The following is a 23,411-nucleotide window of genomic DNA, read 5'->3' as shown; positions in this document are numbered from 1 at the left end:
CTCTCCCGATCGCATGTTGTTTCTTTAGGAACGCTTCAGAGACTTACCTTGCTTTTTTAAATGCTCGGCAGAGAGCCCGCCGCCATTCTACGTCACTACGCGCTGAATGCATTGCGACGTAAATAACAATGGCGGCGTACATCCAAATAAAGTTCCTACAAAATGTATTGAACTGGAAATAATTTTTGAAAAATGAATCTTATAGTTATGTTAAATAAGTAATATAGAGCAAACTTTTTATTACAGTCGGGGTTTGTTTTAATGACGTGTGAAGTTGTAAAAAAGATATTGATCTCAATGTTTTTTTATCTGGTTAAATAAAGGTTGAAAAAAAATTTGAATCAGCAAGTTGGTAACATTTCTGTCCAAATCTACCTCCTGTAATGCGTGTATCTGTTTGAGTGCAGATTTTTCTCCATTCAATATTCACTTTCATTTTTCCTACAACAAAATACATGCAAAACAGAAATATTGCTCAGCAACTGTTTTTTTTGCTGAGCAGCTTTTTGCAGATAACGTTTTGGAGCTGCTGCTATCTGCAGAAGCTGCACGGGGCAGCCAATGGGTGTGAGACGCACAGCCGGCCTCTGATACCGCACGAGGCTCTCATGACCTGACGCTAATGAGCTCACATTCGCATGCCACTGACCTTATCATATATTCACACAGCATTTATACAGTGAGTCAGGGGTTCTGGCGTCAATATTTGATGAGCGCATGGAAATGATTGTGTTTATTTTACCTTGAATCGCAAAGTGAAAACGGCATTATTATACTTTCATTATCTTACATGAGAAGATGGTTGGAAGGAATGCGGTTCCAGCTCAAGCTATGGGCCTCAAATTGTCAATTAAACACACACAATACATATAATTTGACCTGTTGCATTACAGCACTGATGCATGCAATTACTTTATTCCTTTTTTAAATAAAACTCATGAAAACACAATCTATATTATTTTAACCCCTGGGCGTTATTTGACCATTTTTTGGCTTTTTGTTGGTTCTGACCAAGCCATTTCAAAATAAAATAACGCCCATTAATAATGCACTTTTTTTTCTTCTTTTTTTCTTTTTTTCCTGGGCAAAACTCCAATCTACTTTTTCATGGAAAATGTATATTGGAGGTTTATCGGTGGTCTTTGTCAAATCTTTTGGGTTTACTAAATAAATAAATACATACATACATAAAAATCCGGTGCATTTTAATGGGTGTCATTTATACTAAAATGTTCACCACGATTAGCAAGGTTCCACTACTTTAAGTTGTAATATGACAACTCATCACTAGATGGCAGACATAGCTTAGTTGCACTAGCATTGAGTCTTAAATTGCCCCATACCAGACAATGAGTAGGATCAATAATTTTTTTGCGGTTTTGGAATGACATTCGGGGCAAACATAGGACTTCAATAATATAATAATTTTGATTGAGTTAATTTTGGTGGAGGAAAAAAAAAAGCACTTAAAGGGATACTTGACACATGCCATTTTCAACAGTAAGAAAATAATATTTTGTGTGCGATAACTTGATTATTTTTCATGAACAATTAATACCTTTAAAACAATTTTTTTTTCACTTGCTGTCGACTGAAGATGACGTAACCCATGTTCAGGAAGAGGTAACGACCAATCATGGCTCACGTTGCTGACCAAACCCAGAAAACAGGTGAGCTGTGATTGGTTTTAACCTATTTTAGAGGGAAAAAAATGTTTTTAAAGGTATTAATTGTACATGAAAAATAATGAAGTTATCCAATTAATTCTGGACAAAATATTAACTTTTTACTTAAAATGACTCAATGTGTTAAGTATCCCTTTAACATTGGTTTGCAGTTTTGTGCTGCCCTTGAATGATAAATGTTATGCCAGCTGAAATAAATAAATAATACAGTATGTGCTACTTTTTTGTTGACTACAAACCCTTTGTTGTTGTTTTAGGATGGTGGATTGTTTATACATGCATTGAGAGCACATATTTTTCCTATACAGTATATTAAAATAAAAACAAACTCAAAAACAGAAAATTTGAGTCATTGGCCAAATCGGTCCTAACATTTTAATGAAGTGCTTCAAGGCCTTTGGTTTGAATGATTTTGCATGTGGGTCAGGCAGGCAGGATCATACAAAAAATGGCTTATTCTCCACGAAAATGTCTTCATTTCAAAACGCTGCAGTGGAAACCCGCGTCCACACGGACGCACGGTGGCTTCAAAGCAGCCATCGTGGGTCAAAGGAGGTTTGCGTTCAGGTCATATTTCGCGCAGAACTTGTCCGTGATGGGGATGCAGGTGAGGTACTCGCACCAGTCGCACTTCACGGGGTAAACATAGAAGAAGACGGCCAGGGACGAGAGCAGAGCTGCGAAAACCAGCAGGAAAACACAGATCTGGACCCTCTTGCGGTACAGGTCTGAGCGCCCAAAGCTGAAACAGCAGAAAAGTGCATATTTTTAATCAGAAGGGGGTGAGGTGATTTAAAATGTGTAGATTTAGGCCACACCCACCTGATGTATGGCAAGAAGGCAAATGATAAGAAGAATCCTGAGACGAAACCACAGATGTGGGCAAAGTTGTCGATCCAAGGCAGCAAACCGAAAGAGAAGAAGAATACGGAGATGCCAAACAGCTTTGCAAACGCCCGCCAGGGCCTCTCGAGGATCTGCCAGCTCTGAAAGAGCTCCACGAAGAGGCACGCCAGGATGCCGAACTGGCTGCCAGCGGGACCAACCTCAACAAAAGAGAGACTCAAATATGAAATATGTCACACATTCATTATGTATATATATTTTTTTCTTTATTTTTTTTCTTCACGTGCAGAGAGTGGCCATCAGGGGGCAGCACTTGCTTAAACTGACTGCACGTCCCTGGAATGAATGCATGTAAGGGAGTATATTATCCAAAGGTCAAACATTTGACAGGAAGGGCAATAAATAAATACATAAATACATTAAAAATATATATGTATTTATTTTGTCTATTTAGTTGTTTATTTACATTTTTTTTAAAGATTGATTTCTTTATAAATAAAAACATATATTTATTTATTTTTATTAAATACATACATTTATTTTATTGCTGTCAGAACACCGTTTCCACCAGCGTGTTTGTTTTGTTTTCTTTCTTTTTTTTTTAAATGTCAGAAGCCGTTTTCTGCCAGTGATTTTTGGCATTTAGGAAAAGTTTAAAAATAAATAAATAAAATAATTAATTCAAATAAAACAGTTCAGGGTGTACCCCGCCTACTGCCCGAAGCCAGCTGGGATAGGCTCCAGCGCCCTCCGCGACCCTTGTGAGGAAAAGCGGTTAAGAAAATGGATGGATAGATGGATGGATAAATAAATAAATAAATGGAACACCTAATCTATGGTTGGAAAGGAGAGACACAAAGCTGTGCAGAAGTATACAATACCGTCATAAAGTGAATTTATAGATTCCTGTTGAACGTGGCATGTACTTTGTGTAACTGTGTTATTTATTTATTGATTTAATTAATGAATTTTTGCAGCCATATCATAATGGATTATTAATTACATTAAAATGCAGCCAAAAAATAGAGGGCAGTTTTAGTCTTAAAAATGTACTGTATTTAAGTTAAATAAAATTGAACTGTACTTAAAATATGCAGCTGCCGTACTTGAGGAAAAAAAAAACTTAATGTACATACAAAGTTAAAAAAAGTACTGTAATGGATTTTCTTTCTTTTTTTTTTTAAATAAGTGGAAGCATAGTGAGGCTTTATTCTAATATGTTTGATATTATTTTGTTTTAAATGTCTTTAATTCATTGATTATTTTGTGTAGCTTTGAAACGAGCCCACATAACCACTATTGATACACGTTGAGATTAGACCACATGCCTGTTGTGTACCTCCGCTCTGTAGGGCAGAAAAATGGCTGACGCCAGGTTTCCTGTGATGCCACTAAGCATGTAGATGATGGAGATCCGCAGCCAGCCAGCTAACTTTTCCAGATCTCGAAGCACTGTCATTTGAAACAATACTGACACCAGGCAGTGAAGAATCCTACCGACAGACAACAAAAACTGTTCATAAATATTTTTCGCCTGCAATTTAAGTGCATTTCATACACTTTTTTTTTTTTTTTTTGCAGATTGGGTTACTTTTACCCAAGGTTGGTTTCATTATTTTTGACCTAGCAAATTGGGTTTAAGATAAAATTTGTGCGAAACCTGTAACTGTCCACCATTTTTTTATTTTAATTTTTAATTTTTTTTTATATTTATTTATTTATTATTATTATTTTATTATTTTTTGTATTATTTTTTAGTTATTTACTTATTTATTTTTCAAATAATAGAAGTATTGTAGTCACACACACACACACGCACACACACGCACACACACACACACACACACACACACACACACACACTACTTTAAAGAGTGGAGAAAGTAAAGTCACCCAGCGTGAAGGAAGAGGGACAGCCACAGTCGGGAAAACTGGTCTGGGACTTCAGGGTTGAGAAAAGGCAGAAGGCCACAGACGTCATCCATGCACGCCACCTAGTGGAGAAAAAAAATGACAACGCTTATATAATCACATAGTGTAAAATGTAAATAAAAAACAATACTAACTTCCAGTGGTAAATGTTTTTTTTTTTATTAATGACGAAAGATTGGCAGAACTCATCTGTTTTAAAACATTCTGTCTTAAAATAAAAACTCTACTGTCTGATCATTATCTGATCTGGTGTTACCATGGTAACAAGGGTCATTTTGCTCTCATTACTGTAGAAGCCAGCATCAAAAGTGTCATTTTAGATTATTGTTAAATTACACCATGTTGCTGTTTTAAAAGACCATTCAAAGAAACATATTTCAGTCGCTGGAAGAAATCTTAAAACTAGTGTGTGCGCGCGCATGTGTGCGTGTGTGTAGTGCACCTGTGAGCAGAGAGTGGCTTCTTCATGGAAGTAGCCGTGCATGAAGTCACAGTACTCTCTGGAAGTGATTTCACATCTACAAAATATAATACAGACCATTTTAATCAATATGCAAATAGTAGTGATTTATATAGGATATAATTTAATGTTAATAAATGTATTTAAAATACAAAAAAAATCTAATAAAATGTATATCAAATAAAATACATAGTAAATTTTTTTATTTATATTAAAAAAAGTAATTTAAAAATTTACAAAAGGCTAACTTTAGATGTTCCTTCCTTAACATGCTGTGAAATTGACCTCAGAATAATTCTTACAACTAAATTAAATAAATATATAATAAATAAAATAAAATAAAATAAACTATGCATTGTGAACTTCTGTGACATTGCATCCTTACCGGCCTTTGGTTCCGATGCAGCAGGGCCTGCCTGTGATGGTACAATCTATGTGGGGAAAATTAGTGTGGTTCCCAAAATTGCACCGTGTGCAAACCTGCAGGTCACACATAAAAGTAGAATATTGGAAAAATGGCACAAGTGCTCCCTCTAGTGGTATATGAAAGAATCATTGTATTTAATGTTAAGAAAATGGATGGATGGGTAGCCTATTAACATGTCATTCTACTCACTGGCCACTTGGTGATGTCTTCAGGCCACTCGTGAGGCGAAACAGAGGCAGGTTCCTGACAAATTCTACAAAATAAATTGATTGTGGTAACATTTTGGGTACTTGTTGCCAGGCAGAAACATATGATGCAGTTAATAATAACATACACTTCAATTTGGTTTTACCTGGGATCCTGACGGCAAACTGCACCATATTGACGTAGTTTACCATTCAAATAAGGAGCATTGGGGTGCTGAGGCCACTTTACCCACATTGCCAAGGTAGTCTAGAAGAGAGGACGTAATACAGACTTGCAGAGTAAAATTCATTACTAAATACTACTGTTAAATATTTGAAGTCAGATGCACTGACCGAGCACTCTTCCTGCAAAGTCTGCAAACATCCCGAGCGATCGTTTCTCACGCAGCAGCCCGACTCTCTCTCTTTGACCCTCATCTCCTGCACCAGTTTGTGGATCTCTCGATCCTGACGCATGCATGGAGAAAATTTGGCTCCCAGATGGATCAGTGTCTCCTTGCAGAAAGGTGGAAGATGTTTTTAGTCAAAATTAGAACAAAATGTATCCTATTCAAAATGAAATTGCTTTTATTTTCAATTTGACTGATAATTTGTCTGCTGTGGTAAATATTTGTCATACATGGATAGACTTTTTTTATTTTTTTTATTTTTAAATATTATAGTTATTATTATATTATAGTTTACAATAATTCCTTGAGTGGCATCCATTTTAGAATTTCTGGGGACAAAAGGGATTTTAAGTTCCAATGACTGCCTAGAAAATAAAATATTTGGTTAAAAAATGTCTAAAAAAATAAATAAATAAAAGATTTGTTGACCAAAATTTTTCAGGAGTATAAATGTTGGTTACAATTTGTACTTAAAAAAAAAGAAGAAAGATGTTTTGTTGACCAAAATTTCCCAGGAGTATAAATTTTGGTTAACAATTGTACTTAAAAAAAAAACACACACACAAAAAAACATGGTTTGTTGACCAAAAATGTTCAAGAGTATAAATTTTGGTTAAAAATTGTAGTAAAAAAAAAAAAGATGGTTTGCTGACCCACATTTTTCAGGAGTATAAACTATAAGAATTAAATTTAGTGTCCAAGTATGTAAAATAACACAAATAATTTGTCTTCACGGTCACAATCTGTCCGAGAAACCCAAAAAATAACAATGACCAAAAAAGTGAAACAGGATGGGAAGCCTGACGGTTCGCTACTTAGCGCCCCGAGTTTCTTAGACAAAAAATAGATAGGGAACCAAAGCAAGACCGAATCTGTGTTCCTTTAAAGGGGGGCACAGTATGGACTTGGAAAAAATATGGCCTATACACTACTACAATATTTTTTTCCACAACTAGAGTACATGACATTTCTGCACTTTGGCATACTAGTACAATTACAGTAAATGTTAATAGTGATCCAAAGCTGTGTGTTAGTAGACAATTGCAAATTGAAAATATTGCAAATACTCACTGAACTTGGACCAATCCAGAAATTTTCTTGTTGCACAAATTTCACATTTTCATACACACCTGTGCTCCTTAACACCTAAAAAGTATATATATATATAAATATATATTTAAGGAAAGCAGCATTACTCTTTTATACTGAATGTTTCCTGGGGACAATTCCACAAACATGTTACTGACCGAATCCACGGTTTCATGTTGTGAGAAGCCCACAGGAGCGATGCTGTGGATGGTGACAGCCAGGATGGTGATAAGTAAATGGACGAATGTGATCCAGTAGCTGAAGAAAGGCCTGGTGATGGATGACAACAGCAGGAGAACATTAGTCGAAAACACCACCAAATACTTTGTATGTAAATTTTAGATTGTGTATTTGTTTTTGTTTTTAGTGTTTATACTTTTACTCCAACTGAGGAGAATCAAATTTCTTACCTGTGATCGGCCATGTCGTCCATCTGTCTTTTGACAAAGCTGTCTATGCGCGTTCGATACGTTCGGTTGGTGAGCCGGCCGACAATGCCGAGCCCGTAAGGCCTCTTCTCTCGGGCGAACAGCTTCTTGACGGGCACCGCGATCCTTTGCCCACGCTGCCGACTCACCACTTCTTGGTTCATTCCCACCTTGGGTTGGACGGGTGAGCCGGCTTTTGCTTTGCGCCATCCTCTCTCTAATGGCCTGGAAATGAGAAACAACCACAGCGACAGCAAATACAATTTTAAAAAAAAGCAGAGGCCCCAGAATTGAACCCTGTGGAACACCATACGTTCCATTATACATGTGAATTCATATTGCACATACTATTAAGAGATTAAAATAGTAAAGAAATCACACGACGTACCATCACACTGAGCGCACGAAATTGCTTGTGGCACAGAGACTGAATCACCGAATCCCTGGGATTCGATCGAACCCAGGTTAACTCATTCAAACCCCAAAACGTGTAAACACGTTGTTTTAATACTTTGTCCTTTACTCCCCAAAACGTATATATATATTTTTAAATCTTTTTATATGCAAGAGCGTACAGAAGGCTTTGATGCAGCTTCTGACATGAAGAGGTGGCTTAAGGCAATGGTAGTTATTACTAAAAACGGCCAGCAGGTGGCAGCAGAGTATAAGAAACCAGCCAGGCCCATGTTGCAACAAGCTGTTTTTTGCCAGTGTTTTCACCAGGAATGTAAATATTGCTGAAACTTAAGATACATTGTAATGCTAATTGCTGCAAAACGAAAACAGATACAAATGTACTTTTTTTTCCTGATGAAAGAAGAGTGTCTAATCTTTCTTTTGGTAGGTTCCATGTTTTTATATTAACTCATTCACTGCCATTGACGGCTATAAATGTAAAAAATTCATTTGAACTATTTCTATTAGTTTTACATTATGAAAACCTAGAGTTTTTAAAAAATAAATACAGATATAAAATGTGTGATTAATCGTGAGTTAACTATTGAAGTTATGCGATTAATTACAATTAAAAATTTTAATCACCTGACGTGACTTAAAAGATTATAAAAAATTTGGGGCGTCAGGCGATTAAAATTTTTTATCGTAATTAATCGCATGACTTCACTACTTAACTCACAATTAATCACAAATTGTATATATTTTCTAAATGAACAATAAAAATATATAGGTTTTCATACTCTTGTTAACAAAAGTAAAAAAAAATGTTAAACTAATAGAAATAGTTCAAATGACTCTTTGACGTCTATAGTGAAAGAGGAATAACAATTATTTTGTCCTCTTTGCGTGTTCGAAAACTTGAAGACAGATTTAATGTAAGAAAAATACACCTTTGCAAAAATGATTTAACGTAAGAAAGGTCAGAGATCTCTGGACAAATAACAGCCTCTAATTCATCACTTAAACAGGTGGGATTCAGAGCGTCAAATGTAGCTCTTCCGCGTGCACAATGGCTTCTTATAGTTAAAAAGACCTCCTCCTTTTCATTTATAGACTAAACATATTCTTAGTACTTTTCCGTGAGCAGATGGCGTAAACAAGGTCAGGTGTGGGTGTGTTCGGGACTGAATGTGTTATATAGTTGAAGGACATATTAAACGACAGAACTCTTAGTACCCAGTTGCAGCTGTATTTGTCTCTAGCCAAAATATATATTATCAGGGCACTTTTCGTATTTTTTCCCCATAACAAAATCTCACAAACAAGTTGAACCAGATGCACAGTGGCCGTGACTGATGGCGAAAGTGAAGAGTGTGTGTGTGTGTTATTACAAAGCAAATTCTGTTCAAGACCAAAATGTGCGTGAGCAAAGAAAGCAAGGAATTTTGGACCAAACACTGTGTACCAGTTTAAGGTCAGATTATACTGAAAACAACACCACTTGCTCTGCCCAGGACATAAAACATTTTGACAAGGTTAATATAAAGAATTAAAATGTTCATAGTGTGTAACAATGGTTGATATATGAAATGGAGTATTAAAAATGTTATAATATCTATCAATAGCCATCAATGGCAGTGAATGAGTTAATAGAACACAATATTATGTGGGCCTTGCAAAATCAGTCAAAATCCTGCAAAACAGCAGGGAACGAAGGGGGTTGTTTCAGTGAAAATGGCTGTGGGTGAATGAGTTAAGAACCACTGGCCGAATACCAGTTGCAATAAACTCACATCATCAGGTGACTCCTCTCCAGTTCGTGCCAATCCAGCGCACTTCCGGTGTGCTCGCTCTCTTCCGGCTGATTGCGCGCGGCCTCTGACGCCGTCTCAAAAACCTCATCTGCATAGCTGGAGAGCTCATCCGGCAGGCCCTCCTACACAATCAGACACATCTCACTTTGTGACATCTTAAAGAAGCATTTGCATGTTCACATTTCTTCAGAAAGCACTCACTCCAGTGAAAAATGATGTGTCCAGCTCATCAAGAAAATCTACGGTGTCATCTTCAAAGAAACTCGGGGGCAGGAAACTCCGCCTGCGATGTCGTCCGGTGGCACCTTCGCCTAATGCGCGGCCCTGTACACACAGATATTGTTAAATGTGTGCTTGTATCATTGGCTGTGCATGACTGTGGACCATCTGCTCCAATAAACATCCATCCAGCTCTTTAAACTATGTTTGAAGGAAGTAGGTCACTATCATCTGTGCTGTGCTTTTACTGTAAAGCATATTTACTATGAGATAAATCGTTCTTACATAACAGGCACATATGCTAACACATATATTTATCGAGGAAATACTTTTTTCTAGGAAAAACACTGAAAGGAAATTCCTTGGATTAGTGACAGGGGCATTTTTATGTACGTCACTGTAGAAAGTATCAGGCATGCATTTGAAGAAAAGGTTCTATAGGTAAAGCCAGACACGCTTTGTTGATAGGTCGACAGAAAATTGTTAGAAACTCCCATAATGCTGTGCTTTTTTGGCAGTATTAAATACATTTTAACCCTATGAAGCCAAAAGTATCATATTAAATACAAGACATTTTGTGCCTTTTATTTCACGAGTATAATATTTTTTCCCCCATAAAAAAAAAACAATTTATATGATGACTTGTGCATTGCATGGATAATCCAGTAGAGGGCAGTATAACCCGGCTGGTGGCTTTTCCAGCGACCTTGCAAGAGCGCCCCAGTTGAGAAAGGAGACACCTATACTTATTTATTATTATTATTATTATTATTATTATTATTATTTTGTAAATACTAATATGTCAAATATGTCTGTTTCTTATTATATTTTTGACAGCTATGAATGAATAAATGAATTTAAAGCATTGTGACCGGATGTATCAAATATGACACAAATCAAAAGTCATATGTGGAAGTAGATTTTTTTTTTTTAAATACTTTTTGTTTGTTTGTTCAAAGGGACCATTAAATACTCTATTTATAAAAATAATCAGAATTTTAGTTAACCCAGTTCTTATGGCCTATAATAAAAGCAAAATCTCCCTGGAAACAAACATGCTATGGAAACAAAAATACTATTTCATAAATTCATTAATAATAATAAATGTAATAAACAAATAATAAAATAAAGTTAATAATAATAATAATAATAAAATAATAAATAAACATAATTAATAAATAAAATGTAGTCGGTGAGTGTCACAGCAACCACTAAGAAAATAATACAGCCACACCAAATTTATATACCAAAAAGTAAAAGGAACGTGACTTTGACACTGACATTAACAACGTTACAAATGAAGATTTTTAATAAATTTTGGAAGGAAGGGGGGGGGGGGGGGTAATAGCAACAACACAGCAACTAGGAATTGTTACTTATTTATGATTAATATTTGTGATTTGTGATATTTGTGATTAAACACACAAAAAAATTACTGCATTAATCATGTATTAACGCAGATTAATCACACTATTAATTTTGACCGCAGATTATCCTTTAGCTTGACAACGGATGGTTACGTTAAAGGTAGCACCGGTTGTGCTTGAGCAATATACATAACTAGTAATTCAAGTAAAGCATTTAATACATGTTTGCATATGATATTCCAAATATTTGCTCATGTCATAATATTGGGGTCTTTTTTTTTTTTTTAATAATGCAAGTTAATGAACTGATTAGAAAAAGAGGAGGATGAGATGCAGTGGAGTGGATCACATTTTTTTTTTAAAGAAGTCCTCATAATATTAAATGTAGAAAGAATTAACACATAACCGGTGCTGCAAAAATTTGGGGTAAAATGCCTTTTTAATCAAGGGATTAAAAAAAATAACCATTTGACAGCTCTAGTAGATATTAATTTCAAACGTTCTACGCAGGAAGTGTGATGTCACATTTTTTAAGAACAAAGATGATTCGCAATAAAGCGCATGGAGATGCTGGGGATTGAACATTGGAAGGGGAAACAATTTAAAAAATGATGTATTACAAAAAACAAAACAAAGCAAACAAGGAAGCAAGTGACTTGATTTCAGTGTGTTTTGCAAATCACCATCATGAGTGCCGCGGCAGCTTTGAGGCTCATGAGGGCAACGGACTCCCGTTTGCGTCGCCGCGGCAACCTGCTGAGGGCCGAGCGGGAGCTGGAAAAGGAGCAGAGGGAGGCCGAGCAGGCGTTGGCGGGAACCGGCAGCACGCTGAAGCCATCTACCTCTTCCACCGTACGGAAGGCACGACCACGAGCGAGGGGGTCCACAATCTGCGTGCGCACACGACACAAATGAATGTACTCCTAACAACACTCAGGTAAAGTTCAATTGATTTAAATGTTACTACATGAGCAACCTTTGCTTCAGTTAACATTTAAACATGTTTAATATTATTCCCATGTTTGACACGGCAGTGGTGCCTAGATTTAGGAGATCGTAACTCAAATCAGTTGAATCTAAAAGATACAGCGGTTATTATTTAGTGCCCTCTAGTGGTAAACTAATAGAATGCAGCGATTTTGAAACACGCACTCCAGTGCCTCAGAGACTGCCCGGTGAGCGGGAGCGGCGAGCAAGAACTCACTGGAGAAGCTAACAAGAGTGGCTAACACAAGCTAGCTGGAGCGGCTAACTAAAGCAGCTAGTAGGAGAATCTAGCAAAAGTTAGCAAAAGCAAAGCAAAGGGAGACAAGCGTCCTAATACTGTTTTCACGCACAAGAGGCTGAGGCTAACTATGTTAGCGAAGTTCTTCTCCTTCGGGTATCGGTAGCAGAAAGATGGCGGTGAAAAATGGCAGCCACCTGTAAGACGTGGTGCAACCTATGTAATATAATTAGCGATTACTAGACCTACGATCATATAAAACAGGGGTGGCCAAGTTCGGTCCTCGAGAGCCACTATCCAGCCTGTTTTCCATGTATCTCCCCACTAACACACCTGATTCATGATCAGGATCGTTATCAGGCTTCTGCAAAGCTTGCTGATGAGCTGATCATTAGATTCAGCTGCGCTGAAGGAGGGAGACATGGAAAACAGGCTGGATAGTGGCTCTCGACGACCGAACTGATATAAAAGAATGTATGTTTATGTACTAGAACTTATTTTGGGGGTTATTTTTGGAATGAATAGTTTTGTTTTAAATTAATAAATTATTAGTTCAGCACTAGATGGCGCTAAATAATACACACTACCACTTTAAATCGGCTTTCCTCAATTGATCATCAAATTTTTGTAACATGGATTTTATTGAATACATGTATGATATTGTACTGTATAAAAAAACATACACTATTACTACTTTTTTCTTTAATTCAGTGGAGATTGTGCTGCTGTTCCTCCTGCTGTGCCCTAACCACCAGGGGCACTATAGTACATGATGCAGATCAGCTGATAAAACACGAAGAAGAATGTCACAAATATGCTAATATAATGTATAATAATATTAGTCATTTGTTGCAGAGCAGAAAGAATATATGTCTGTTAGCATTTTGTTTTGTCTGTGTTGCTTCATTAAAAAAAAAAAAAGTTTATTACCACTGCAATATTGATGTTAGTTCTGTTAGCATGTCTATGGGATTTCACATTGCACGTTAACATTAAACCAGCTGACCTTTGTAAGTCAGAGTTATTGTGGTTTGTTTAAATTAAATTCAAGTGTAATTTTCTATGTTTTATGTTTAGTTTTACGGTAAATTTAGAGAAGAAGCAATAAATCATTTGAAACACGAACACTTGGCCTTGTTTTTACAGTTCAAATAGACATAATGGATTTCTTCTCATGACTCACTTTGTAATGACCCAAGTTCACGCATAAGTCTCATTCAAATCAAGATAATTCTCTGTGTTTTTAAATGACTGAATTATAAGCGTATATGTATTGCAATTGCAGATTTAGACCGTGGTAGTTGAAATTAAAAAATAAATTAGTAATAAAGCAAAAGTCCCGGGTCGTGGCCTACCCTCTGCATGCCATAGTGATGGTGACTAGGGTGGTGGGATGGGAGGTAGAGGGGAGGAGGGGTCTCAGTGCTGGCCAGGGAGATGTTGTCCTGGCTGGGCAGCTCCATGCCCCTCATCACCTGAACCTTCAGACCCCCGTAGAGATGACTGCAGTGCTGCAGGCTCTTCCTCCTCCATCGCTGGCTGCTGTCGCTGTCCTTGCTCACACCAAACCAGTCGGCCGTACCCCTGGAATGAAGACGTCCGTTAAAAGAAACTTCCTCTGATTTGATTTGCATCCTTTGGTGAATGATTTTGATCATCTGGGTATTTTGACGAAAGCTTTTCATAGGAATTTTAGTATGATACAATTATTCAGGCTTAGTAGAGACTCCATTGTATATACTGAATACCTTTTGTGTATCTATTAACTGTGAGGCCATAATGGTGAAATGTTTGGAGGGAAGCACACTCAGTAATAAACACAGAGCCATCATCATGAAAGACGCCAGCTGGAGGAGCCTTTTAAAAATAACAAGTAGACTTGTTGTCCTTCCAAAGCCATTCCACACCAAAATTAGTCAAAAATCCAGAATACCATGATGCACCATATTCATTCTGAGAGAAAAACATGAATGGCGGTTTTCGAACTGATTGCATTTGTTTGTGGGTGTTTAGAGGAGCAGGTATGCCCACAAGCACCAACAAGTGCAGATTACATTCACACACACGTAATCCAAAATAGAGGATGGATCAAACAAGTCAAGTCACTTACACACACACAGGTTTGTTTTACTATCTTTGTGGGGCCATCTCATTGACATGATGCATTTCCTAGCCCCTTCCCCGAACCCCAACCATCAAAAATGATTGCCTACCCCTACTCCTTACCCCAACCTCAACCATAACCCAATTCAAAACTAAACACTAAAACCAAGTCTTGACTCTCAAAAAGAGGTCTAAACTTGTGGGGCCCAGCAAAATGGCCCCACGTGGACGGATGGGCCCCACAACGCTGTGAAATCCCAGAATGTTAGCCCCACTATGTAAGAAAAACAAGAACACACACACACACACACAGGTTTGTTTTACTATCTTTGTAGGGCCATTTCATTGACATAATGCATTTTCTAGCCCTTTCCCCGAACCCCAAACATCAAAAATGATTGCCTACCCCTATTCCTTACCCTAACCTCAACCATAACCCAATTCAAACCTAAACTCTAAAACCAAGTCTTGACCCTCAAAAAGAGGTCTAAACCTCCCCCACAGGCCCCACAACTCTGTGAAATCCCAGAATGTTGGCCCCACTATGTAAAAAAAACAAGACCACACACACACACATACACACACATTTTTTTAATAAATTTTCATTTGACTGCTGAATGTTGTTTTTTAACAAGTGGACGGTATGTGCTGCTTTTAAGACCCCCTTTTTCTTTTATCACTCAGTTCCTTAGACCCCGATATTAGATTTGTCAGAGGCATCTTTTGTTGAATTACAGGTATAATTATTTTTGTAAATATCATATAACATATAATTTATAAATGTCGTTAAGGCAAGTTGCAAAATGTCTGAAGCGCTCTTGTTTATGTTTACCAAATTTAAAACATCATAAATCATGTTGTTTCTACAAAGTACTGTCTCAAATGTTCTCCAATTTCGATACTGTAAATGTATAGGATCGTATGCTGAGAGACGTTTCTCTGGAGGAGTAATATGGCGGCCTCGCAGCTTCAAAAGTCTTGGCCTATCGGCTATCCAGTAATATATACAGATTAGTGATCTACTGTAAGTAACTAGAGCCTCTTTGAGTTAGCTTAGCTAGTGTGCCATTGTCACTAGGCTTGTATAAAAAAAAATCCCATTTTGTCAAAGTATAATCAATATTAGCATGATTCGTCATTCCTAACACACACAAATTATAAGGTATATATTATAAGGTATACGTATATCGCATAGTAGGTAAGTATCAAAATATCTAAAAGCTAGTGTGTTGCTGTCGCTAGCCTTTTGTCCAACAAATTCTATTTTGTCAAAGTAAACATACGGAGTAGTAACATGGAAATATCAATTTGATATCCTTAAAAACAACTGATTTTTTTTTATTACGTAGTACGTAGCAAAGAGAGTTAGTTAAGCTAGCATAGTGCTATCTTGTTTGCATTCAGCAAAATGTGTCTGTTAAAGCGGACAACACTACCGGAACTAAAGGCTGAAATGGTTATTTTGCATTTATTGACCGCCACAGCGGGCTCCTGTAAGAGAGCACATAAGTCTTCAGTTGTACTCAACAGTTTAATTAACTCTGAAATGCAGACATATCTTTGTATATTGTACATCGTCATTGACTACTGCACCGCCGTGAGATGAACGATGAACGAGAACGTGAAACAGGAAACGGAAATGCAGAGCAGCCTTCCAAAATAAAAGCATGGATTTCACAACAAGATATAATTAAACATCACACTAAACAGCTTGAGGAATTCTTAACATGGAAGATATTACTAAATGACTTGAAGCCCTATTGTATAGAATTGAATTCATTGCAATCCACTGTATTCCTTAAAAAGAACACATGTTTTGATTGGGACTTTTTTTCTTGACTACTTGTTTAATCTTATTTATCTATTTTTGAAGTTCATTTTATTGTGTTCTTTACGCAAAATAACTTTTATGAGCAAATAGAAAAAAATACAATTACCAATAATTCCATTCAATTTTAATGACATTTTCTATAGTTGGGATATATATGTCATTTTCTTTAAATTATCTGTCATTGTTTTTTGGGGATTTTTTATACCCTTGTGACGGTTAGGAAAATGGATGTATCATAAGTACTAATGGTATCGGCACTTGGTATCAGTATCGGTGAGTACTGAAGATTTGAGTACCGGTCTCAAAAAAAGTTTAACACTAGTACATTTTTTAAATGTGTTTTACTTTTGCTGTATCTTTTTGGTATTTTGCACTTTGCTAGTCCAACACAATATACCAGTTCTACACTTTTGCTTTACTGCATCTAGACTACTCCATTGGTTTATGAAGAGGTTACTTGAACTAAGAAGGGTAAATTGATGATCCATGCATCTTTAGGTGAAAGGTCAACGTCACTCTGAAATTAATCTTTGTTCAACTCTTTTTTTGTCAACGACGTATAGTGACAGGCAGAACAAGCGAATTCTCTTCCACCAAAGCTGGCTCTTATCAGCTTTGCTTTCAAATGATCCTCCAGTTAAGCCAAAGCCTACTCACCTGTGGATGGAACCCCAATAAGGATCCTGGTTGCGGCTCATACCTGAGAGAGGCAGCGAATATGGACCTCCATTACCAGCCTGGTTAACATACCGTCCCCAAAAACTACCCCTTTCAATCCAGATGAATCCAAACAGTTCCACAAGGCGATTTCCTGATATCCGGGTCAGGGCTACCTTCCTTCCAGTGGGGATAATCACCACATGTCCACACTCTGTTGGACATCCACAGTCGGGCTCATTTAATCAAAGGTTGGAGAAAAGCTGGCGATGAGGAAGTCGCAGACGTCCAACATCTGGATGAGCGGGATGATCCTAACTGCGCTGACAACAACAGAGTTTCTGTCTCAAGAAAGAGTGTGTGAAAAGTGTCAGCGGCTGGCACGCCTCCCACAAGTCACCAGAAAAGGATCAAACTTCCTGGGAAAACAAGACCAGTGTCTCTGTTCCTTGTCAAAGTCAATGCGGCTCCCTCTTCGGAGCCCCCACCGTGAATGAAGTCTGTGTGTGAGTGAGAGCGTGTGTGTCACTGTTGCTCTGCTTTATTGTGCAGGAGCGTGCGTGTATGTGTGTGTGTAAACACAAGTTCTGACGCTAACATACCAGAACTCCAGATTAAAAGAAGGGAAATAGGAATCACACATTAGCAGGGCGGAGAAGAAGAGGAGGGTGGGGACAGAGTCTTGCCTGGACATGACACACACACTTCCACCAACATAAGCAACTCACTCAAAAAAAAGTCACTTGTCCTTTTGTTTCAAAAACAGGCAACTTTTTAATCCTGGAAATATTTCTGAATTTGGCAGCACGGTAGCTTAGTGGTTACCTCATCAACCTCACAAATAGGAGGTTGAGAGTTTGAATCCAGTCTTCTTGTGTAGAGTTTGCATGTTCTCCCTGTGCTTGCATATGTTTTCTCCATGTACTCCAGTTTCCTCATTTTCCAAAAATATTTGAGGTTAAATGACGGCTCTAAATTGTCCTTATACGTGTGAATATGGTTGTTTGCATGTGCCCTGCGTTTGGCTGTCTACCAGTCCAAGCTCTAGCACAGGATCCAAGATGGATGGATGGATAGTTGCTACTTTAAAAAAAATAAAATAAAAATCTTTAGAAAAAATATCAAATTTATAGGAAAATAAACTTTTGTATCTATCTTTTTTCTAGTTTTTTTTAAATATACAAAAATATTCTCAAAAATATTTAAAATTTTTAATGTATTGATCTTTTTGCATAAAACTTTTTAAAATGTATGACTGTTTAGCAAAAAATATGTACTTAAAATATACAAATAACTTGTCAATGTCTTGTATCAGTCTTTTCCCCCCTAAAAAAATATATCTGAAAAACATTTATATTTTTCACATTAAAAAAAATCTATTTGAGATATTTTTAAATAAAAAAATACATACAATATATATATATATAATGTTTTCAGTGTTTTTTCGTCCCCCCCCCCAGAAAAATAAAAATAAAAAATAATTAATTAATTAATTAAAAAGTTAAAAAAAAAAAAAAAGTTTTTCATGGAAAACATTTAATGAATGTTCATCAGTTTCTTTGGCCGAATATTCCCCTAGTGCAATGGTTGTCGATTATATTATTATATTTCGCTGTTTGCGGGCCTATTCTCAACATTTTTTAAAAGACGCACAAATTTTGAAAATAAAGATACTGTTTTGGTAGTATGTATAAGAGTGTTTCAGTAGTGTGAGAGCTTTTCAGCAGAGTAACATTTCAGTAGTGTGTATCAGAGCATCTCAGTAGTGTGTGTGAGTGTATTTAATTTGTGCGTGAGTGTTAATCACGATTTATGCTCCTTATGTCTGTACAAAGCTGATAACAATAAGACATGAAGACCACTCCCCCTCTGTAGGTTCTGGCACTCACTGTTAAAGTGGTTTAGTTTACGAGATTTAACCCCCCTTCCCCAAAAACCCTGATATCTGTACCTGATAATCTGTTTGGGTATCGACGAGCGTCGTTGAGTCAGTATTTTGGGGATGCAGGACCACCTTCGGACAGTGGACCCCCTCCTGGGGCACCGTCGGCCTTTAGGGGGGATTGTGTTGACTCGCTCAAAGTGCACTTTTTTCTCACTGCGTCGTTGCCAAAAGAAGAGAGAAAAAAGGGAGCAGTAGAAAGCAAATCAGGGTTAGAGAGCGGAGAAATGGCAGCAAGACAAAATGGAGGAAGTTTGGCAGAATTTATTCGTGAATAGGAGTGAATAAAAAGGGAGGACAAGGCAGTCGGGAAGGTTGTTTGATTGCGTGTGTGTGTGTGTGTGTGTGTCTAACCCCTTGGATGATGTGAAGGAGGGTATTCTCTCCTGAGGTGGTCTGAGGTCGTTTTTGGATGTTTCTAAGGCAGCCATGCACGCCTGAGGGTTTGCTCCTGGCATGCTGGCACTGCGCTGGCGTTTTAGTGACTGCAACACACAATTACCAAACAGGAGCTGATAGTTACCGGTTAGCTTGTTAGCATTATATTAGTCTTTTTATATTAGCCCTTAGCCTTATCCCCTAACAACAACACAAATTGTCATAATGTTTACTTTATTTAGGGAAAATAGCATGACAGACTTTATGAAAATATATAGTAATAACCAATTGAGTAGAATTAATCGGTTTTGTCACACTACATCAAAACAATGCTCATTGTGCTGCTTCTTCTGCTGCGCCCGCCTTGGTCACCTGGGGGCAGTATAAGACAGAGGGACGGATAAACACATACCATAAAATAGATGCTAGTGACTGCTAGTTTTTAAGCTAGCAGACAGAAAGGCTAAACTATGTGGTTTTTATGTTTAGTTTGGTAGTAAACTTCAACTGGGAATGGCAATAAACAACTTGAGGCCTCTTTTTTTGAAGAATTATTCACTTTTCGCCCAAGTTTTGCTTATTTTGTAAGTTTGTTGAGTTGATTTCACTGGCACTATGTCAAAGCAAAAAACAACAACTGCAAAGTGGAGTTATTTGTATCTCAAGGTACCACACCACTGTATTTCAAAGTGAGAAGAAGAGTTTCATTTAGTCAAGCCACAACCGTGTTAAATAGAAAAGAAGCACTTTGCCGCCATCTGTTTGTATTTACCTTCTTTTGTATGGGTGTGTCGTCACGTGTTAACTGGATGATTGGGATTTCCATTTTGAGCCGAGGTGGCTTCTTCCTGCTGCCTGGCTCAGCCATGTTACTTCAATGTCACCTATGGCAGCGGATAGCTGGAAAACAAAGCAGTCATGCTCCAGGTGAGAATGAAACTCACAACCTTGGTATTGGCTATGCTGGTTAAGTGCCATGCACTGACCAATCACACCACTTGTGCTTTAAGTAGCTTTGCTTTAAACGTTGTGCTGGACTAGAAAAGTTACTACCTACAGAAATGAAAGCAAAACCTGTAAAATATTCTTGAGGCGTCATAGGGGTTTTCTGACTTAACCACTTCCATCTTCCAGTCTAGTAAAATGACTGAACATAGTATCAACATTTGCCTTGTTAAAAAAAAAAAGAAAAAAAAGAAGAAGAATTGAAAATGTATCTTATTTGAACACAACAGAATATAATTTCTGTAATCAATATAAAATATTTTTTAAAGACAATTGGGACGAAAAACGGCCTGTCCTGCCAACTGACCTGGATTTGAACCTTAATTCCCATCTACAAAGTCAGTGACTCAATGGTAGTGCCCACTGATTCATCCAGCCACCCACACCACTCCTTCTGCTTTCTAAAAAATGTTTTTTCAACAAAAAAAAATTGCCCAGCAGTACTTCACCCTGACCAGATCCACTCAAAGTACGTCAATCTGCTCAATATCTACAGATTTTTAAAAGTGTGTATGGACAGTTATTTGTGTATTTTAAAGAAAACAAAAATGATGAGAAAATCAATTAGTAGTTTTTACCAGGACGCCAATATTGGGTATTTTGACAAATATCGGTATCAGCCTTTTTTCTAAATCTGACTGCAGATAAAAGATAAATCTAAAACCATTTTAAACTCAGGGAACTATTTGTTAAAATTTTCAGTTGACTTTATAGGAGATGCTACTGACCCTGATAACCTTCTGAACCTTTTGTTTTTGTTCGACATTAAAACAAATAAATGTGAAAGCTTAAGATTTCAGGATTTTTTTTTTATTTTGGAAAAAAAAACAACTATGGTATTTTCATCTTTAAGTTTCTGTACTGATAACCTTGGGAGCTCCCTGAACATTTTTTTAAAATAAATTTAAAGAATCACTAAGGAACTTTTCAACCTTAATAAAATATTTTCATAACTCTTCTGATGAAAGATCAACTTAAAACTAGCTGAATGGTACTTTTGCCATGGCCTGATGTGGTATGTATCATTTTTACTGGCACTAAACAACTTTGAGGAGGATGGTAAGAACACTGCCACACAAAAAAACTACAAATGTGCTGACTGCTTTATGGCATACGTCACTTCCCCGTCTACCCATTCATTACAAAGACGGAAGTCAATTTTAATGTCGACGCACGACTACTGCTTTCCTGGCGAAAGTTGCAAAACAACTGAAAAATTTTGTCTGAGGAGACAAAAAATTAAAAGGGAAGCCACCCAGATTAAAGGACAGCCAAGGATCAACATTGGCCCGGCTTTCATGCGCTGGCGTGAGTTCAAAAACGACACAATGCGCTTGTCCTCATGGGAAATGTGGTCTTGCTTCAGACATAACAATACCACTTTTGTTCATATGGCGCCGCCATGATCAACGTAAAGTGACAGTTCCTTAGTGTTGCTTTAAAATCAAGTATATTGTCTAAGATTTAAAAAAAAAAAAAAAAGTTTGAAAAGTTTGAAAATTTTTCAATGAACATCTTTTAAGACATTACAACAAAGTCAAGATTGGCATTTGTATTTAAAAAAAACTTTTGACACCAATATTTTCCCTCTTTTTAATGAAAATGGATATCAGCTCCAAACATTACCTGCTCCAGGTGAGGCTCGAACTCACAACCTCGGCATTACTCCGCCGGTTACTGTCATATAAGTACCGCGCGCTGACCGATTACGCCACTGGAGCATGTGTTGTATTGCGCGGAAACATTGATTTAGCGAAAGTATCGAAGTTAACATGGGGAAATTACTATTAGCTACTTAAGAGTTTTCGACACCAAACCGATAACATTTCATTTTTGGCAATACTCCATCATTAACAAGTCATGCTAGCAATGTAGCTGTTTTGGCGCGCATTTGTGAGCTAGGTGAGACTACATTCAAATCTTGCTAGCTGATTCAAGCCTGCTAAAGCTACCTTACATTTGTCCTATGACAACCATAATCTTTTGATATAAGGAACCGTTGCATATAATTTCATTTGCTCCAGGTGAGGCTCGAACTCACAACCTCGGCATCACTCAGCTGGTTACTGTCTTATAAGTACCGTGCGCTGACCGATTGCGCCACTGGAGCCTATTTGTTAATGTGTGGAAGCACAGTTTTAGCAAAATTTCCCTCAGTCAATGTACCATGTGCCAACGAGCGAAGGTTTCTAAATCAAAAGCTCAGTAGCCCAGAAAAATACAACATCTAGCCATTGACATTTTTTTGGGGGCAATGCTCCATCATTAACAAGTCGTGCTTGGCTACGAATAATCGGCATCAATATCATTCTTGAAAAAAACATATCGGTCTATCTGTAGTTTTTACATACGCTACAATCATGTCATGGTTACAGTTTTGAAGCTGAAACTTCAGTGGCAATGTTACTGACTGGCAAACTACACCAACCTTGAATATAGGCTACATATACTGTATAATATATATGACATAGCCCAGTCTAATGTACCTTCATTGCTACAATGTGTCATATTATATATATTTTTTAAATCTTCTTTTTTTGCATTTTACAAGTAAAGGCAAAGTATACCATAATTGGAAGTGCATTCACATGGAAAACCATAACCAGACAATTTGAACAATGTGCAACCACATCCTTTTGCTGACACCGTGACAGCGATGCTCCGAAATGCACAAGCCAAAATGCAAGCACGCTTGCAGCGTTGAAACACTCACTTGGGACTCGCTGGCTTGATCGTCTCAACTCTCCATCAGATGGGTTACCTCTTCTTATTTCTGACATCCATCCATCCGTTACTCCATCATGTCCCTTTTCTTTTTTTTCCCACATCTGTGGTGGGATTTTCATGACAGGCAGCTTAGAGAATGTAATCCGCACGGCCCACATGACATGCCTGCTGTGTTGGGCTCATACCTCTGATTGGACAGTGATGCTTTGGAGTGTTTTCAACAACACCCTGAAGGAAGTCACATCTTGTCACTTGCAAGGTAAATAAAAGTCATTGTGGCTTATA

General features: G+C 37.3%; 1 protein-coding gene and 2 non-coding genes across 6 annotated transcripts; all 3 read right to left on the bottom strand.

The window, feature by feature from the left end:
* Positions 1–705: 705 nt before the first annotated feature.
* LOC144038733 (inactive rhomboid protein 1-like) lies at positions 706–23,411 on the bottom strand. 4 transcript variants are annotated; one of them, XM_077551439.1, is made up of 20 exons: positions 23,113–23,411; positions 20,167–20,294; positions 19,371–19,501; positions 19,026–19,172; positions 13,839–14,067; positions 11,942–12,148; positions 9,874–9,996; positions 9,652–9,794; positions 7,445–7,687; positions 7,193–7,304; positions 7,017–7,091; positions 5,890–6,051; positions 5,703–5,803; positions 5,540–5,603; positions 5,309–5,403; positions 4,906–4,981; positions 4,425–4,525; positions 3,871–4,024; positions 2,508–2,731; positions 706–2,427 (listed from the first exon to the last, which is right to left on the bottom strand). In XM_077551439.1, exons 2-20 carry the CDS (start codon positions 20,260–20,262, stop codon positions 2,232–2,234), a joined length of 2,679 nt encoding a protein of 892 aa, XP_077407565.1. In that variant the 5' UTR covers positions 20,263–20,294; positions 23,113–23,411; the 3' UTR covers positions 706–2,231. The 4 variants fall into 4 exon arrangements, with proteins under 4 accessions (XP_077407565.1, XP_077407566.1, XP_077407567.1 ...); XM_077551440.1 differs by having other exon boundaries at positions 5,890–6,048; XM_077551441.1 differs by lacking the exon at positions 19,026–19,172.
* On the bottom strand, positions 22,027–22,120 carry trnai-uau (transfer RNA isoleucine (anticodon UAU)). The gene is made up of 2 exons: positions 22,083–22,120; positions 22,027–22,062 (listed from the first exon to the last, which is right to left on the bottom strand). It is a non-coding gene; the product is annotated as a tRNA-Ile (tRNA).
* Positions 22,416–22,509, bottom strand: trnai-uau (transfer RNA isoleucine (anticodon UAU)). Its single transcript has 2 exons — positions 22,472–22,509; positions 22,416–22,451 (listed from the first exon to the last, which is right to left on the bottom strand). It is a non-coding gene; the product is annotated as a tRNA-Ile (tRNA).

The sequence above is a fragment of the Vanacampus margaritifer genome, chromosome 18 (assembly GCF_051991255.1).
Source record: "Vanacampus margaritifer isolate UIUO_Vmar chromosome 18, RoL_Vmar_1.0, whole genome shotgun sequence".
In the NCBI taxonomy this organism is placed as follows: Eukaryota; Metazoa; Chordata; class Actinopteri; order Syngnathiformes; family Syngnathidae; genus Vanacampus; species Vanacampus margaritifer.
This window is presented reverse-complemented; position numbering and strand designations above follow the sequence as displayed.

Bases quoted from the DNA above. Each gene is read 5' to 3' on its own strand.
- LOC144038733 (XM_077551439.1), bottom strand. From the start codon at position 20,262: ATGGCTGAGCCAGGCAGCAGGAAGAAGCCACCTCGGCTCAAAATGGAA. The intron at 14,068-19,025 runs GTACAGATATCA...TCTTCATTCCAG, and splicing joins ATACCCAAACAGATTATCAG to GGGTACGGCCGACTGGTTTG. The intron at 9,997-11,941 runs GTGATTTGCAAA...CTGTGTGTACAG, and splicing joins CTGCCGCGGCACTCATGATG to GGCCGCGCATTAGGCGAAGG.